This window comes from Thunnus maccoyii, chromosome 11 (genome assembly GCF_910596095.1).
Source record: "Thunnus maccoyii chromosome 11, fThuMac1.1, whole genome shotgun sequence".
Taxonomy (NCBI): Eukaryota; Metazoa; Chordata; class Actinopteri; order Scombriformes; family Scombridae; genus Thunnus; species Thunnus maccoyii.
The window spans coordinates 21,432,493-21,451,078 of record NC_056543.1 but is presented as its reverse complement, the minus strand read 5'-3'; the positions used below and the strand labels follow the sequence as shown (position 1 = coordinate 21,451,078).

The window sequence follows — 18,586 nt, the reverse complement described above, 5'->3', positions numbered from 1 at the left end:
GATTGGAGAGTGAAGGTATGAAAATAAAGAGTAGAAACTGCCCCACGTCCATCAGTGCAGGGAGGGTTTGTGGATGTGGATTGTTCCGGTCTGCGTCTGCTGGTAGGAGGCTCAGTCAGTCTTTGACCTTAGCAGCTGCTGTTGACTAGACGCTGGCTGACGCACAGGTGAGTGCACGACAATGAAAAGCATTTAGCATGTTTATTAATAGTGATTCAGCACCTGCATCACTGGGCTGCACAGACACTGTTGTTCTTGATCTACATGTAGCATATATTTTTTTTAAAGTAACCGTTTGACTTACCAGTCAGGATTAAATGCCACAGCATCCTCAGATGGATATGTGTTATGTTCCGCAGTTATTGCATCATTTTTTATTTCATCACTGTTATCAGATTACTGTGACGAAACATCCGGATTTTTTTCTTCATTAATGTCGCAGTTGAAATAGTGCATTCAATTTGCGAATTAATGTAAAATAAAAAATTATCATTAAACTGATAATTGACACAGAAGATGTTCGCCTGATGTTATAATAAATGCATAACCTAAATGAAATCACCAAAACTAAAACGAAACTAAAACTAATTACCGGATAAGTTACCGTAATTATCGAAATATGTTAATGACGGATTATTATTATTTTTTAAATGTATTATTTTATCCATACTTTTATGAATGATCACTTTGTTTCACTTCGTCTTGAATATAACTTATGATAACAAATCCAGTGCAAAAACAAAACAGCTGTAGTCTTGCATTTAAAACCACTGTACTTGAATCAATGTGTTTAATGTATCTTTAGCAGTAGGTCTACTTATGATCCTGACAGCATTATCATAATAGTCTCTTGACATGTCGAGCAGATACTTATTTTTATTAAAGTTAGTCTGCGGGACACAAGACAAATAAGACTAGGTCAAAACCTAGCATACGGCTGGACTGTGTATGGTCAATGTGTGAAACTCTGGCCAGTTTGTTACTGGCCACAGTTTGTTACCAGTTTGTTTAATGCTGTTGTTTATCGTTTGTGATGTGAAAACATCAGAGAAATAAAAAGTGTGCGTGAATTTCACCAGATGACTTTTTGTTTGGCATAAATGATCATTAATTGATTATTGAATAATGATTTGGCCTTTATTGGCATGTGGCTTATATCTCCTGTAGAGCTCCACGACACTATCAATAAGCAAGATGATTTAAAAAATCACCATGTCAGGGATAATAGTACATACAGTTAATTTAATGTATTTTATGTCAACCAATCAGAACCAACCTTTATGACATTAATGAGTCCTTGTTATGTTGTCTGTCTGAGTGCTCGAGTGACATTTGAGCATTTGAATGATTCTCCCATGAAAACAAAGTTTTTTTAATCAACACTAATGAGCTGTAATCAATCAATCAATCTTTATGTTTATAGCACATTTAATACAGTGGTTGTAACCCAATGTGCTGCACATGTCCGAAAGACAATGCGACAAAAGCAAACAAACAGAGGTGAGCAAAGGCACAACAAATTCAGTAAAAGCCAGGCTAAAAAGAAACTAAGAAGTTTCTCTTAAAAATGTCCATAGAGGTGGAGTCCCTCAGATCCTCAGCCAGATTGTTCCAGAGACTAAAAGCTGTCTCCCCATGTGTTTTTGTTGAAATCCTTGGGACAACAAGGAGTCCAGCTGCAGAGGATCTGAGGGATCTGCTAGGTACAGGGTATCTGTTGGAGGACACATCCCTCTGTGACATCTGTTAGGACTATTTGGTTGGCAAGATGTCTGCTTGTAATTGCTGTAATCCAACAAAAGTTTGTGTTAATACCAACCACTATGTTGCTCTTTTAGTTTTTTGGTGTTTCTTCATTATTACTTGACTCATCAAACAGAGCTGCAGTATATTTGCGTTTATGGCAACATCATTTCCCACCAGATATGGGACAACTGCTACAGTTTATGAACACTGTGCTGTACAGTCAAAGTCATGTCTTGAAGGCCTGGTACCTTGACACTCATCATACAGTTCACCAGGAAAAACCTGTTAAAACAAGCCTGCTGGCCTTCCATTCATATCCAAAACTCTGCAGAGTCAACAAGAGTCTGCAGCCATGTTAGTGGCTCAGTGAGGCTGTACTTAATGATATTTTGAGCTAAATGCTAATGTCAGCATGCTAACATGCTCATAATGACAATGTTAACATCCTGATGTTTATCAGCAATTTAGTTGAACTTTTTAGCATGTTAGCATTTGCAAATTAGCACTAAACACAAACTGCCATACATGTGAGACTGATGGGAATGGCATTTATTTTGCAGGTATCTGGTCATAAACCAAATTATTGGACCAACTGAAAGTTTTTACCTGATGATGGTGTTAGATAAAAAGTCAAGGGATCACCAAAGATATTGCAATTAATTCTAAAGGAACATGGATGTTTGTACCAAATTTCATGGCAATCCATCCAATAGTTGTTGAGACATTTCGCTCAAAACCACAAATATCATCATCATGGTGGCGCTAGTCATTATAGGGTTCATCCTCCAGGAACCATCAATGTTTTTAATAGGAATCAATGAAGACCAAAACTGAGCTAAAAGGAGAGTTCTTGTGCTCAGTTTGACAGAAACATGACTGCAAATTAATACTAATGTTGCTCCTTGTCTGTTGGATGTGTAAATAGATAATTGTTTAATTACACTGTTGCAATAACTGCTTTATAGGGTGATAATGTGTCAATGTTTACATTGCCCCAAAGTGGCCAAAACTTCAATCAATGCAGCTTTGACTGCAACATGTTTTTTCCTCTTTCTTTTGAATTTTTCTCTTTTTTAAGTCCAACTGAAACTGCATGCTTTTTGTGTGCTTCAGCATACATATCTGATCTGATAATTGTCATGTGTTCTCCTTTGAGAAAAAAATGTAAAATTGGGCAATCGCTTAAGTTGAACCATATTTGCAGAAAGTGTATCATATCTGCCATCATAGGCAGAGCAGACGGTCACACTGAGCCTGATAGCATCCTGCTACACAACACAGACTCTGAACAACAACTCACATTAGCTTTCCTGCTAAAGTCTCCTTCTTATCTAAATTACAAACATGAATACACGTCTTGTCCTGCACCTTAGCTTGTTGAACGAGCCACCAAACAAACATTCATTGGGGGAAAGTGCACCACTAACATCAGTTAACAGGCTAGTTAGCTAATTTGCTGCAAATGTCACTTTGGTCTGGTTAGATGCTGGTGTGGTTCCTCCTCTTCAATACCACTGCTAATAGCCTGCTATCTGCCCATGTCATGTAGGCCACAGCACAAGTTTGTTTCCTTTGTCTCTTGTTTCGTACAGTGTAACATCAGCACTCTGGCAGCCTGCCAGCTAATGTCAATCAAACGCAGACAGTGACACACTCCTCCAGCTGCCAAGACAGAAAATGTGTATTTCTGATATTTCCCCAAATACCTTTTTTTCTTCATTTTAATGATAAAAAACTATTGTCACTAAATTTAAAATAATTATTATTTGAATACAAAACTGGATGACTAAATGTTATTTCAGTCAGATTTTAACCAACAGGAAAAGTTATATACAACCAGTTAAGTGTAAAAGGCCATTTTGATGCTGTCTATATTATTTTCTGAAATCTGTGGAAATTTCATTCACTTCTTGACCAGACCAAAAACACTTTAATGCATGTAATCTTTAGCCAGATTCAAGCAGATTGCTGTTTATTCATTAAAATCTGAAGGCTGTGTTTATGTGCATGTGTGATTGTAATATCTGTCCCATCTCCCTCTAGGTGAGCCATGCCTTCTGTTTCTGGTAATGCAGCTTCGGAAGGTGTTCCTACTCTTTACCCACATGCAGCTAACCTGATAAATGCAGATGTCACTCTGGGTCAAAAGTCTTCCAGTGAGACTTATGTTGATGGAGACGCCATAACTATCACCCATGGTCACAAGTTATCTGTAAATAGAGAACAGGACTGTCTCAAGGTTCAGGATGAATCACCCTGTGAGAGTGGGGAAAACAGTGAGAGTGAGCTGGAGAACAGAGAAGAGGCTGCTGATGAGAGGAACTGGATCCGACCTGATTTGCCCAGCAGATGTACCTGGAGGCTGGGAGCACCTGTTTCAGAGTCACCTCACAGCCACCCAGCAAGGTAAGACTCATAATAATGAAAACTCTCAAACTAAATCAGTCTTTGTTGGGATTAATTAACGCTGGAAGCAGGACTAAAGAGTAAGAAAAGCATGTAACAAAACTCTTTTCAGTAACAACTGTGCTGTTCATGCTACATGCATGGTGGTGCTACATCTTCTTCATACTGCTCTGTTGGGATGGGTTTAGACAAAATTCACTTTGCTGGTACCTTATAGCATATGGTATATGCACACATCAGTTTACGTAAGCAGTGTAGTTTATTGCCCATGATCAGTGTATTTAGGATGTTAAAATTTCTTGCATGTCATAGGTGGAGAGGCAACATTAGCTATGTCTTAATTAAGGTGTGATAGCGAGTAATTCCTGTGCCAGTATGTACTAAAGACCTTTTTCATAGTTGATATTTTGACCTGTCATTGGAGGAAAAGCACAGCTGTAACTAGTTCCATTAAGTGTTTCAGTGAACCAGCATCCATAATGAAATACACCTTGGTGTTATTAATTACAGCAATGTTTTTTGTGCTATGACAAATCAAAACGTATCACTTGAAAAAGACCTATAAGGCCTTGGTGCTCTCACTCAAATATCATTATTAAAGGATAGGTTCACACTCTTTTAAAACTGTGATCAGGTACAGGTGAGCATGTGAAGAATGCTGCATTTACACACCACAGCTGGTGACTTTTTCATGAGTATTTTCTCTTCTGTCCATCTCAGCATCAAGACCCCCAGAATCCTCCCCAACATCCTCGGGAAAATTGGGGACACACCTCTGGTTCGTCTGAACAAAGTCCCTCAGGAGTTTGGACTGAAGTGTGAGATTTGTGAGTAAAAACTTTCATGTGGTCCCTGCAAAGCTAACATATGACTCACCCACATGTGCTTGTGTATCAATAACAGAAAAATGCAAATATTTGCACAACTAACTCTTTACACAAAATTATTTTAACATAAAATGGTGTACAATTATTTTGGTCTGACACCTGAAGACAGTTTTCCATTTATGGTATAGTAATAACCAATCAATGCAAGTGCAATGCTGTCGTGATAATACACTTATAAGTTGTGAAAAGGTCAAAAACATCCAAAAAAGAAATGAGAAGGTGATGCTGTACTTATTAATCAGTTGCAAGAGGAATGTTTTTGCTTATAGTTGTACAAAATCTTTTTACAAAACACTTTAATTTTAAAACCACTGTCTATGAATCTATACTTTGTCCACCCTGTATTCATGTTTGTTACCTGGAACAACCTGTAAGAGTTATTACAGGTTGTTCGGAGGTGTGACTGGTTGCCTCAGTCATGTAAATTTGTCTGCATACTTATTACGCACATAGCCAAAGAAGATGAACGGGACGGGACAGTAAAATGTTGTTTTCCTGTCTCTGAAAAACAGCCTTATTGTTCTCCTTCTTGGAACAGCAAGAAATTTGAGAGTGGGGGAAAAAGTGCTGGCTTGATTTGATTGGTAGTCTTAGCTGGCATACCATCAGAAAAACAAGGCTTCTTTCAGGGAATAAGGCATGCAGACAAACACATTAATTTGATACGTGCAAGCGGAAGAGCCGCCACTGCTTTTCTTAAGGACTGTTGATACCACAGTGTCCCTATTGGCTCCCTGCTTACCTGTTAAGAAGGGAACATTCAGGTATCATGTAGCTCGTGGCCTTATGTTCCCCACCGTGTGACTGTTGGGATTTTGTCTGAGGTATTGGTTTCTCATGGGTGTTGAGGTGAAAAAGAAAGACCTGTTGTTCTTATAGCCAATAGAGTAAAACACAGCCACAATTAAAACTGAAATGAGGAAGAGAATTGTGACTATAGGGTGACACCTGGTGAACTGTTCAGAATCTGGAAATCATTAAGAGAAAAAGTCGTTTGTCTTTGAGTTTGAAAAGAATGAAAAGCATTTATTTTTAATGCAGTACAGCATACTTCCTCAGCTGCACTGTTTTGTATTGGCAGCCTGGTGAGGTTTTTGGGTTCACTGAGGATGAAACCTGCCAAAACCATCAGTTTAAGCCTCCTAAGAAATGTCATTTTACACTCCTGTGAACTGATGAAAGTGAAGCTCTGGTTTGTTCTCATGGCTTAATTAGACAAAGGATCTTGTTTCGATACGTAAATGGTTTTCACGTGACAGGGATTACTCTGTAGTTCACTCCAGATTTAATTGTAGCCGTCCCAGATGAGTAGTAGTTGGCAGGTGTGGGTGAGAGGACCTTTGGACAACCCCACACTCCACAAATATGATGTCCAACATTAGTTCAGTTCAGTCATCCTCCATAATCTGATTTGCACTGGTCTGGTTGACTGGTGTTGTAAAGCGAAGTCCAGTGTAGACAGTTTAAAGGCCTTTTTCACAGCAGTCATTTTGATTTGTCATTGTAGGAAACACAGTTAGTGTTACTAAAAATCCTAATTAACCATGACATTGAGACTGTGAGCCAACCTGAATTCAGATATCATTCATTTGACCTCAAAATGTCTTCTGTGAAAAAGGATTATATAAATGTAGCATGCTGATTAGATAAACTTTAGTGTTCAGTGCTGCCATCCCATATAAAGTGCAGTGGATGTGTGTGAAATGTTAAAGAAGCAGATCTGTAAACAGACCAGAGTACAGTATGTACAAAAAAGGTGTTGTCTATCAACAAAAATATTATTGACCCCCTCCAGACATGTTTTAAGACATATACAAATACTCTGCTTTGAATAATTTGTTTTAGATGTGGTTATTCCATAAAAAAAGTTAAATTCCTTGTTAAAATGACTCCCTCGTTAAAAAATCCAGAATCAACAAATATGCAAATATTTTTCATTTCAAAAGTGGTGGATTCAGGTCCCCACATCATATTCCTGTAATTTGCATTTTGGACCATGATTGGCTTCTAAACTAGTGACATAACAAAATCATGGTTGTACATGCCTGTCCCAAAACAAATTTTGGAGTGGAGGAGGACTTTAATGAAACAAAACACAAATCCTGAGCAGTTAAAAACAACAAGAGACTCTATTCTTTTACCTCTCAGCTCTGCCTAACTGTATCCTACATCTGTTCAGGTTACTATAGGCTGAGCTGGACTGATACATTAATATAAGATTCTCTGTTACTGCTGATAATGATTTATGTGCGGGCACAGCCATGAGTGCACCAACTTTAACAGAATGTCATTCACTGTAGTTGGCAGAACAGTTTTACCCTTCCCTCCACAATTTGACAGAAACCAGCCACGTGCTGCTTAGATGACTCAATTAGAGCTGAAACAATTAGGCGATTAATCGATTAGTCAATCAACAGAAAGACATAAGACACTTTATTGTCATTGTAGGCACGCAATGAAATTACGTTTGGTAACTCAGTGACCAGTAGCAGTAGAGAACAAGATAAAAACAAGAGAACAAGATAATAGATAATAAATAATAAAAAGGTGTTGCACAACAAGTTAGATGTATGTAATAAAGTGTTTGAGTGCATTAGCAGCAGTGGTGGTGGGGTAATATTTAGATATAGGAGGATGGGGGGTGATGGAGGCTACAGCTCTGAGGAAAAAGCTGTTCTTCAGTCTGTTTGTTCAGGCTTTGATGACTCTGTATCTCTTCCCTGATGACAAGAGGACAAACAGACCTGGGTGGGTTGGATTCTTACCGATGTTGCTAGCCGTCTTGTGTGGACAGCTAGCAATCACTGTGTCCAAGTTTGGGAGCACAGTTCCCACAATCTTCTGTCGTTTTTACCACCCAGACCAAGTTCTTCCAGTTCTCGGCGGTACAGCTGGCATACCACACCCACCATAGCACAGTAGCAGAGGATACTCTCTGTGGTGTTTCTGTAAAAGTTTATAAGGAGCTGAGGGGGAAGTTTGGCCAGTTTGAGTTTTCTTAGGAAGAAAAGCCTCTGTTGAGATTTCTTCACCAGGTGGGAGGTGTTATGGGACTATGAGAGATCTTTTGTTATATGGAGTCCCAGGAATTTGATGTCGTTGACACTCTCCACCTCCTCACCATTTATGTGGAGAGGTGGGTGTGTGGTCTTCCTAAATCTCCTAAAGTCCACAACGATCTCCTTGGTTTTTGTGGTATTCAGGACCAGATTATTGTCTGAAAACTAATCGCCAGCTATTTTGGTAATCTATTAATCATTTTGAGTCAATTTTTTTAAAGAAAAAAAATGTTTTCTTAAAATAAACAAGCCCAAATTCTCTGGTTCCAGCTTCTTGAATGTGAATATTTTCTGGTTTCTTTAGTCCTCTATGATAACAAACTGGATACCTTTGGGTTGTGGACTGTTGGTCGGGACAAAACAAGACATTTTAGGATGTCATCTCAGGTTTTGGGAAACGGTGATCGACATTTTTCACTATTTTCTGACATTTTAACAGAAAGTAAACTACACAAAGTAAAAAATCTTCTGCTCTGTTATTTGTGTAGCCTGATTATAACCAGATTCAGTGAAATTAATTATTTAATTAACAAAAAAATGTTAATATTGGGAAATGGGGTCGAGTCAAAATAGTCGGAAGCAACCTTTTCACACAATGTTAATTCAACGGATTTTTATCTTGCAGAGTGGTTAAGTCCCAATATTTGAAAATAAAATAAAGTAATGAATTTATTTCACATCCATCACATGATCTTTTGAGACTCTGAGTCAAACTTCAACACACTCAGTGACACAATATTTTCTTACATGTGATTGTGTTTAGTGGCCAAGTGTGAGTTCTTCAATGCAGGAGGCAGCGTGAAGGACAGGATCGCCCTGCGGATGGTGGAAGACGCTGAGAGAGCTGGGATCCTCAAACCAGGAGACACTATCATTGAGCCCACCTCTGGCAACACAGGTACCTTTATTGTACAGAAGACAAACATGCAAGATGTGAAGAAAACATTGATTTCATATTAAGAAAGTTGTAGAAGCAAACAACAGGCAAAACCTCCTCTGGTTGCCTACAGGTATTGGCCTTGCTTTGACTGCTGCAGTGAAAGGCTACCGCTGCATTATCACCATACCTGAGAAGATGAGCTTGGAGAAGGTAAGCAGCTCTTTAAATGATCACGACTTTATCAGTTCTATCTGATGCATTTGGCTAATTCAACTCTGATGTTCCAGGTGAATGTGTTGAGAGCTCTCGGAGCAGAAATAGTGCGTACTCCTACTTCTGCAGCTTTTGATTCACCAGAATCCCATGTGGGTGTGGCATGGCATCTAAAGAATGAGATCCCCAACTCGCACATCCTCGACCAATATCGTAACGCCAGCAACCCCCTGGCTCACTATGACACTACAGCTGAGGAGATATTGGAGCAGTGTGACGGTTTGTGCTTAAGATTCTGTTTTGTTGTTGTTGCTTTTGGAAGAACTGAAAGATAAAAATCAATTTTAAGTATATTCTTTGATACACAGTGCAATCCATACAGTATGTTGTACCTTAGTGATGTCCTTTTGTTGTTCTGGCTCTTTAGTCCAGCATATTGGATATCGTTTTAAGATTTCATTGGGGAGTTTTAACAAGGCTGGCAGTTTACATTTTCTTGGAGGGAAAAATAAATTATTTTAAAGAGGAAACAATCTTTTCAAAACCAGCACATGCTGATACAAATTGGTGCATTGTTAAAGTGTACTAGCCCATATTCATTAAAGGCTTTTTTTATTTCTAACCATGCACCCCACCCATGGATGAGAGTGTATTTTTCTTGTTTAATGTGATGCCTTTAGTTAATGGAACGGCATGTCTATAGATTGATAGATATTATTTCTGTTTGTAATCAAAGTTGACAGTCTGGCTGAATATGTGCGTCAGGTAAAATGTAAGGAAGCTTTAATATTTTGTGTCTTCTTTGTAAATGTAGAACAGATGACCAAAGTTAAAACTGATCGGTTTATATTGTAATCAGCCATAACCAACATGTTTGCAACTTGAATGCTTATTTATATAAATATATTATATACAGAATGTGCAATAGGGACCTGCCTTCTAAGTTTTTTTGTCTACTATGTTTTAATTTAGTTTACTACTCAGGGACACAGAGTTCTGTATTTGTTTTTTTAGATATATATTCATTGTGTGTTGTTTTTTTGCTCATATGTATGTTTGAATTGCACTGGACCCTGTAGACGATGTTTATATCACTTTTATTAATTCATGTGGGATTGAGTGACAAAAATACTTGAACTTTGAACTTATTTATTAGTTGGATAATTTGATGAAAGTCATATAATATAGTTGCATAATCGTAAAAACTTAAGACTGAGCATCTACAGTAATGTTATGCTTAGGCACAGTAGTGCTTTGAGCTAAATGCTAAATTTGTGAATAAATGCTAACATGGCCACAATGACAATGCTAACGTGCTGATGTTTAGCAGGTATAATGTTTACCATGTTCACCCCGTGATACTCACATTCGATAATTAGCACTTAACACAAGTACAAGTACAGATGAGGCTGATTGAACTATCATTAGTCTTGCAGGTATCTGGTCATTGACAACAAATTAAAATTTTGATCTGATGATGGCACTAGATGAAAAGTAAGAGAACCATCAAAGTTATTACAATTCATCCAGAGGGAGACATGAATGTCTGTGCACCACAAAAATATTACTTTAATAATATTCAAAAGTTTTCACACTTGCTCTGTGAAAAGAATTCAGCAAACATACTCTGCATGACTGTTTGCTGTTACCCAATAACAAATGTCATTTTGCAGATCAGAAAGGAAAATGTGCCTTTTCTTTCAGGTAAACTGGACATGTTGGTGACTGGAGCTGGCACAGGTGGTACACTCACTGGTGTTGCTCGAAAGTTGAAGGAGAAGTGCCCCAATATCAAGGCAAGCAACACAATCTGTTGTGATTAAGAACCTCTTTGAATGAATTTTATTTCACTAAATCTATGGCCATGATTTGAGAGCTTTGTGTGGATGACGTGATGTGCAGATGAGGTTACTGTTGTTTGGGTACAGTCTTTTTGACATAAGGTAGAAAGGTTTTTAATTCAACAACAACTCATATAGTACTAGTGCTTCCTCTTAACTACCCAGACTACATATGCTGGACTTTTACGATTAAACCAGTGGACCCATGCACATATTTCCTGCTTATACAAACACTACTGAGCCTGGTAATGCTGCAAAGTCTTAACATCATATGCTGGACTTTTACGATTAAACCAGTGGACCCATGCACGTATTTCCTGCTTATACAAACACTACTGAGCCTGGTAGTCTTAACACTGTTGTCTTGTTTGTTTTAGATAGTTGCTGTGGACCCTGAGGGCTCCGTTTTGATTGGATCAGACAACTCAGATCAGAATGAAAACAAGATTTCGTATGAAGTGGAGGGCATCGGATATGACTTTATCCCCACAGTGCTGGACAGATCTGTGAGTGTGTTTGTGCACGTGTACATCTGTGCATGCAAATGTCGCTTACTTACTCTTATAACTTACTTACTCCTGTTTCCCTCTCTCTTACAATTCCATGCAGCTTATTGACATGTGGTATAAATCAACTGATAAGGAGACATTTATCATGTCACGCAAACTCATCAGAGAGGAGGGTCTTCTGTGTGGTAAATTCATGTCACTGATACCCTTGATAGTATTGGTTTCCCAGGAAAATTTTACTGCATTGTTGTGTGGAGGTTTTGAACATCCTTTTTTGTTAGTTCCCTCTAACTATGTATTTCATTATTTGCCTTTTTTTTACTGCAGGTGGCAGCTCCGGCTCAGTCATGGCAGCAGCAGTGAAGATGGCTCAGCAGCTTGAGGAGGGCCAGCGCTGTGTGGTCATCCTGGCCGACTCTGTCCGCAACTACATGTAAGAGATAGAGGTCACGATGACGGATACTCTCATTGATACAGTGCAATGAGAGTCTCATCTGCTCACAGGGTAGTTTACTGCTATAATCTGACTATTCACCATGATGAAGTGAGATTAAATATCTAAACAAGAGGCAATGCTAATGTTATTCATGACACACAGACACCCACAAACAGAAAAACTCCTTTCTTTTGATAACATTCAGTGTAGAAGTGACAAGCAGATGACAAGCACCAAACGTCCCCATCGAGCCATGGATGTTGCAATTTCACCGTCAGCATCTTAAACCCCTTGCCCACCAGGACACGACATGCACAAAGTCTTAAAAGCTCTCCTCAACTGATAAAGCAAATCCTAAAATAATCAGAACAAAAAGCAGCAAGCAACTGCTTAACAAATCAACAGACACACCACTTTACCTTTGTGTGAGAACACAATGCTCAAAACTTTCTCCAAATTTTGCTAAATCCACAAATAACACAAACTTGATGAATTTCAGGTTCAAGCCTTATCAGAACCCTCAGGATGGTGAAATGTGTCTGAAACCAGGCTGACTTTGCTTTGTTATCTGTTCACACTCATTGCTGGTCATTTTGCCTCAAGGTCAAAGTTCCTGAGTGACCAGTGGATGTATGAGAAGGGCTTCCTCAGCCCGGAGCCTCCCATGGATTTCAAACCCTGGTAAGAGGGTCAGCTACTCTACATAATCAGGCAGCTAATCCAAACCACAGATGTTAAATAACACATTTGTCTCACTCTCTCTCTGTAAGGTGGTACAACCTGACTGTCCAGTGTCTACATCTGTCGGCCCCCCTCACCATCTTACCATCTGTGTCCTGTCAGAAAACCATTGAGATCCTGAAGGAGAAAGCAGTTGACCAGGCCCCAGTCGTTGATGAGTCAGGGTACATGTCTTCAGAAATATTTGTATTTAAGGATGTAAATCAATACATTTTTTGGATATGAACAGATGCAAATAGCATCTAAACTTTGGCCTTAATATTCATATTTTCTCTTCAATATTGGACTCGTCCAAGTGATTGTGTGTACAGTGCAAATATGAACTGCTGGTATCCAAAGCAGGAACGCAAAAGCAAATGACTTTTCATGATACATATTTGCCAAAATGGTGTACTTAGATATTTAGACATTCAGCGCTCAAATCCTCAAAAGTTTTTCATCAGTTTTCATATGTTTTATGTGTATGTATATGAGTGGGATTAGCTAGTTTTTATGTATGCAGCCCTCAAGGTAAGGCAAAATGAGAGAAGAGGATGAAGAAGGGTGTCTCCTATCAAATGGAATTGTAAGAATACATCTATGACAAAGGGGCCTGAAAATCAACTTGCCCCAGGTTAGGGGTAAGTTGAGCCATGTTGGGGGTAAACTGACCATCTGACTTTTTAAGACCTTTTAACAACCAACAATGCGTTCATAAAGGTTGCATCCTTGATCCTTTTCCAGTCATGTGCTGACTCCTGATCGATGACTTTGACTGGGGTTGGTCTGGTGTTTGCATACGGATTCATGCAACGTCCCCCACATATACAACCACCTGTTATCACAAGACCAATTTTCCATACTTTCTTTTTAAGACATGTCAATATTTCTGTCTTTTGCCACTGATATGATGGATCTGCTGCTCTCTCCATCTCTTCAAAGGGTGTTGAATGTCAGTTGGATTTTCTCTTGTAGGTTCTTGGCATGATAGCTTTTGCATTGAACTGTTGAACCACAGTTTAATTTACCCCATAACCTGTGGCTCACTTTGCCCCATAACACCATTTTGGGAAAAATGGCATAGCTTAGCAATTCAGGCTAATTTTTAGCTAAGTGATTCACATGGTTTTACTACTTCTCTCATGTGCTTCTCTCCATCACAGCGAGATAGACATGATGGGTGCTTCCTGAATTTATGGCCACATGACAAAACATGCACACTTGCCTACATACAGGAGGTGGGTCAACTTACCCACTGGCTCATCTTACCTCACTCTCCCTCTGTGTATGTGTGTGAAATGTTGGGCAGTGCAGGAGTTTGACTGATGTTCCACAGGTGTTATTTTTACCACATTATCTGATATTGAAGTGTGCATGCCGTGACAGTAAACAAAAACTGAAGTTAGGGACTGTCTCAAAAGTGCATACCAAATAGCCAAGTGAGGATTTCAGTGTTTTCTTGTCATAGACACTTCAGACCAACTTTATTTTAATCTGGTTTTCTCCCATTATATACACAACCTTCAATTTATTGAGAAAAATCATGCAATATGACCAAGTTCAGTTCTGACTTGTAATTTCCCCTTGTATTTGTCACCTCTGTGTGTGTGTGTGTGTGTGTTTGCACAGTGGGATCCAGGGAATGGTGACGCTGGGGAACATTCTGTCCTCTGTGTTGTCTGGGAAGGTCAAACCCTCAGATGCTGTCAGCAAGGTGCTCTGCAAGCATTTCAAACAGGTCAGTTTGTGAGCACAAACATGAGTGTGTGGTCACATGGATGACAGGCATGCATACTGGACATGATATGCATATAAAGTTAACATATTTGTGCACTAATCCCCTTACACTTGTGCTCTCAGGTGCTCCTGACAGACCACCTGGGGAAGCTGTCCCATATCCTTGAAATGGACCACTTTGCCCTTGTGGTTTATGATCATACCTGGTGTAAGATACCTAATTTTTTGTATTGTTCTTTATACCATTTTCTGTGGCATTTTTGCCTTTATTTGATATTAGATAACAGAGGGGTGAGTGGAAATGAGAGTAGTTTTGGCTATAAAATAGTGAAAAGTGCCAGAAAAGTCACAGTTTCCAGGAGCCCAAGATGACATCTTCATTTGCCTCTTTTATCCGACTAACTAAAACCCAACGATGTTCAATTTACTATTGCATAAGAAAAGAAAAGAAAAGTAACAATCACATTTGACAGTGTTGCTTAAAAAAATGACAAATGATTATTAATTGAATGAAAATAGTTTCTGCCCTACCTTCCATGCTCTCCTCCATGATGTGTCCTTATTGGTGCTTAAAAACACAAATATTTTAATAATAATAATGATGTAATCATATTTCTAGTAGAAGACACTGGAGATGCAATAAATGTATTTTAGATTGTAAGAGACACAAATCATTGCTGTTGTAGCTGCATGTCCATGTTGCTAAAAATCTTAAGTTGAAGGAAATAATTTCCTACTGTTTAGTTACAGTCCAAAAACAAACTCCCAGAGGAGATGAGATTGTTTTTTTCAGTTTAAAAAATTTGAGAAAATTTAGATTTAGATTTAGATTAGGAAGCACTAGATTTACTACACACTTCATGAAGAATTTTGGGACAATTATGACCAACTTCCTACTTGAAAGTGCACTGACAGATTTTTCATTTTTGTCATGGTAACTCAATTAAAGTCCTCTGTTTTGAACAGGAACTCCATTGTCTCTCTATAACTCGCTTGCATCCTTTCTCTCTTTAACATCTATTAAAAATGACAAGTTCAATGTTGAGTTGTGCATCTTTCTAGCAAACATACTTTATTTTATATACGCAAGAGACTGCCAATATTTCACTGCACCTTATCAGTGACCTACATACTGGTGTTCTTCAGTAAGGTAAAAAGTACCACAACAGTGTTTGAAATCTTCTTTAGTCAATGTTTATCCTGCTCATCTCTCTTCAGTTTTCTGCTATAGTCCGTAATGTCAGTATAACTGCAGTCTACTGTCTCTCTCTAGATAAGGCTGATGGGTCAGCTTGCCAGAGGCAGATGGTGTTTGCTGTTGTGACAGCGATCGACCTCCTCAACTACATCACCACACACGAGAGGGAGGATCACTCGTCATCTGAATGCTCACTGTCGGATGACGCGTCTCTGTGATTTCCTGTGACTTCATTTCCTGTTTAAGACGTGGACGATACCGCCTGTTGAGGCAGCACATGAGCACCTGCGATTTAGTCTAAGTCATGTTTGTTTTCAGTGGTTTTGGGGCTACATATGTTGTTGTCCCATCTGTGGAGGTGATTCTTTGACTTTGTTTCCACATAAGCAATATTATGTAGTATTAATATATTATATATATTATTTTGAGTCTGCTGTAAAAACTCACTGGAGCCCTAAATTTGTATTAATCTGCAGCTGAAATTAGTCCCCGTTAAATGCACTATTTACTCCTGTTTGAGTAACATTTGCAAAAAACTACAGTGCCCAGCTATTTTAGGAAATTACAGAGCCTTTTATAAAAATGAAAGAATATATTTATGATTTTCTGTACATCTTGGGGCAGACAGAGAAGGGTTAGTTGGATTGTATTGAAAGATGGACTAATGCATTGTTAGTTTTGGTCTTTTCATAGAATTTGTTGACAATAAGAAAAACATAGAAAAGGGCTGCCTCATACTTAATGAGTCTTGATTTGCACCTACTGAATGTAATTTAATTCTAATTATTTTAATGGCATTAATCATTAATAATGCTGGTTAAGTTAGGTTAAATGTTATTGTTTTAAATGCTGTGTACTTGTAGCTCTAATGGCTATAGTGAAGCCAAGAAGGATCTGACAAAAAAAGTCATAACATAAAGTCCACTTACTAGCTTTTTCCAGGTGGAGTTTGGTGTCAGAAGTGAACGGCATCCTTGATCTTTTTCCAGTCATGTGCTGACTCCTGATCGATGACTTTGACTGGGGTTGGTCTGGTGTTTGCATACGGATTCATGTAACGTCCCCCACATATACAACCACCTGTTATCACAAGACCAATTTTCCATACTTAGGTTAAGTGATGGCAGTTGAACCATCTCTATGACAACTTCTGAACATCGATCCACAGAGGAAGACCATGAGATGCAGTTGAAAATGCTGGGAAAACTGGATATATTTTTTCCAAGGTTAACAGTGAATGTTCATGCTGAAGGAAGGATGGTGCAAGTTGAGTATTTATAATAATTTGCTTTAAAACAATAGATTGGTAAATAAAATAAACTGAAACATCTATTAATATAAAGTATTGTGCATTACAGTTTTCGGCTTCTCCTTGTTTTCTGTAGATATTTTTAGAGAGCTACCATTCTTATCTTTTTATGGATTACCTGGAAAGTTTGCAGCAGAGCCCCAAACCAAAATATTATGTGAGGAAGCAGAGATGTTGCCACATTTTAGCAGGTTGCAGCTTTTCTTCAGGTCAGCACAGACAGGTGGATAAATGCCTCCACCTAGTGGCTCAAATTTCAAACCACTCTAAGTCTAACTGATAGTGTGTATAATGCACACCTGGCCATGAATATATTTGACGAAGGTCCGTGTTCAAAAGGTTGTATCTCTAACAAACTCGGTGCTGACACTGTGCAGAAGTTCCTTTTTGACAGTCTTGCAAACCATAGTTTAGATACCACAATCCTCTAAAGTTGTTGCAGAAAACATTTATAATTTGTAAACCATGAATCACCTGATCCTCATCAGGGGCCGTATTCATAAAGCTTTCTCATACAAAGGGTTTCTCCAGGTGACGAAATTGTAAGAAACTTCTTATAATCATGATGTTTTCTAAGAATTTCCCCTCACAGTTAAGACTAGATCCTGGTAAAGGTAAATTATTCACAAAGCATCTTAGCCCTTAAGAGAACTCCTAAGGTGAAAAGCTGTTAGGAGTAGGGAGAAGGACTTTTAAGAGGCTTAAGAGTTTCTTAAGCAGAGGAGAAAATGGCGGAAAGACAAAGAGGAAGGAGAAATATTCGCCAAATGCTGAATGACAGTGAGTTAATGAAACGCTACAGATTAGATGGTGCAGGGATAATGTTTGTGGTTGATCTCATTAGAGATGCGCTCACATCTCCCACCCAATGCACTAATGCTATAATGCCAGAACTGAAAGTGATCACAACACTAAGATATTTGGGAACTGGAAATATTTTGAATCTGCTGGCAGCTGGAAAAAAATATATACATGCCAACCAACACAGCTACTTATATAGACTGGCCAGCAATCAAAGAAATGGATGAAAGCTGAACCATTTTCCCCCTGTTAATATCAAATAGATGAATTACTAAAATGACCACTATGGTAAATACACATAAGAAAACAAATATAACAACTATCAGCATGTGAATAGGCTACTACACAAGTAGACCTGTGTTCAACATTTCATATGCTACTTTTAAAGTATGACTTACAATTTATTCATCAGAGATGTTGTCTTAGAGACTCAACTCTATGATTAGGCCGATCAATTTCACAGTTCATCTTATGCAAATTATCACTAAGAGTGCTTTTTTATCAACGAATCACACATTTAAAATAAATGAGTCATACCTAGCACTGATGTCAACCACACCTCCTCACTAAGGTAAAAGTTTCTGTTCCTTCCTTGCTCAGAGTTGTCTGAGAAATTTACTAAATCACTCCTCAGCTCGGACTCCTTGCTAGATGTAGACTAAGTTAGGAGCTCTGTGAGAATATCCTCAGTATGTTTGTGAACACGACCCCTGGTCTGTTGTCACTATGTGTAGTAACACAACAAAGAAACCAGAGGGAGGCAGAGGGAGTACTAACACACGCTGCAGAGACACATGCAGTGTGTGTGTGTGTGTGTGTGTGTGTGTGTGTGTGTGTGTGTGTG

At 38.6% G+C, this 18,586-nt stretch overlaps 1 protein-coding gene across 3 annotated transcripts; it reads left to right on the top strand.

Moving 5' to 3' along the window:
• Window positions 1-16,975, top strand: cbsb (cystathionine beta-synthase b). 3 transcript variants are annotated; one of them, XM_042427346.1, is made up of 15 exons: window positions 2-167; window positions 3,790-4,152; window positions 4,873-4,979; window positions 8,862-8,996; window positions 9,109-9,188; window positions 9,266-9,470; window positions 10,896-10,987; window positions 11,410-11,538; window positions 11,642-11,726; window positions 11,869-11,974; window positions 12,581-12,658; window positions 12,748-12,882; window positions 14,327-14,435; window positions 14,558-14,642; window positions 15,708-16,975. In XM_042427346.1, exons 2-15 carry the CDS (start codon window positions 3,797-3,799, stop codon window positions 15,848-15,850), a joined length of 1,845 nt encoding a protein of 614 aa, XP_042283280.1. In that variant the 5' UTR covers window positions 2-167; window positions 3,790-3,796; the 3' UTR covers window positions 15,851-16,975. The 3 variants fall into 3 exon arrangements, with proteins under 3 accessions (XP_042283283.1, XP_042283280.1, XP_042283282.1); XM_042427348.1 differs by lacking the exon at window positions 2-167 and adding an exon at window positions 3,527-3,585; XM_042427349.1 differs by lacking the exons at window positions 14,558-14,642; window positions 15,708-16,975 and adding an exon at window positions 13,861-13,935 and having other exon boundaries at window positions 1-167; window positions 14,327-14,393.
• Window positions 16,976-18,586: the final 1,611 nt, after the last annotated feature.

Bases quoted from the DNA above. Each gene is read 5' to 3' on its own strand.
- cbsb (XM_042427346.1), top strand. From the start codon at position 3,797: ATGCCTTCTGTTTCTGGTAATGCAGCTTCGGAAGGTGTTCCTACTCTT. The intron at 9,471-10,895 runs GTTTGTGCTTAA...CTTTTCTTTCAG, and splicing joins GATATTGGAGCAGTGTGACG to GTAAACTGGACATGTTGGTG. The intron at 11,539-11,641 runs GTGAGTGTGTTT...AATTCCATGCAG, and splicing joins CCACAGTGCTGGACAGATCT to CTTATTGACATGTGGTATAA.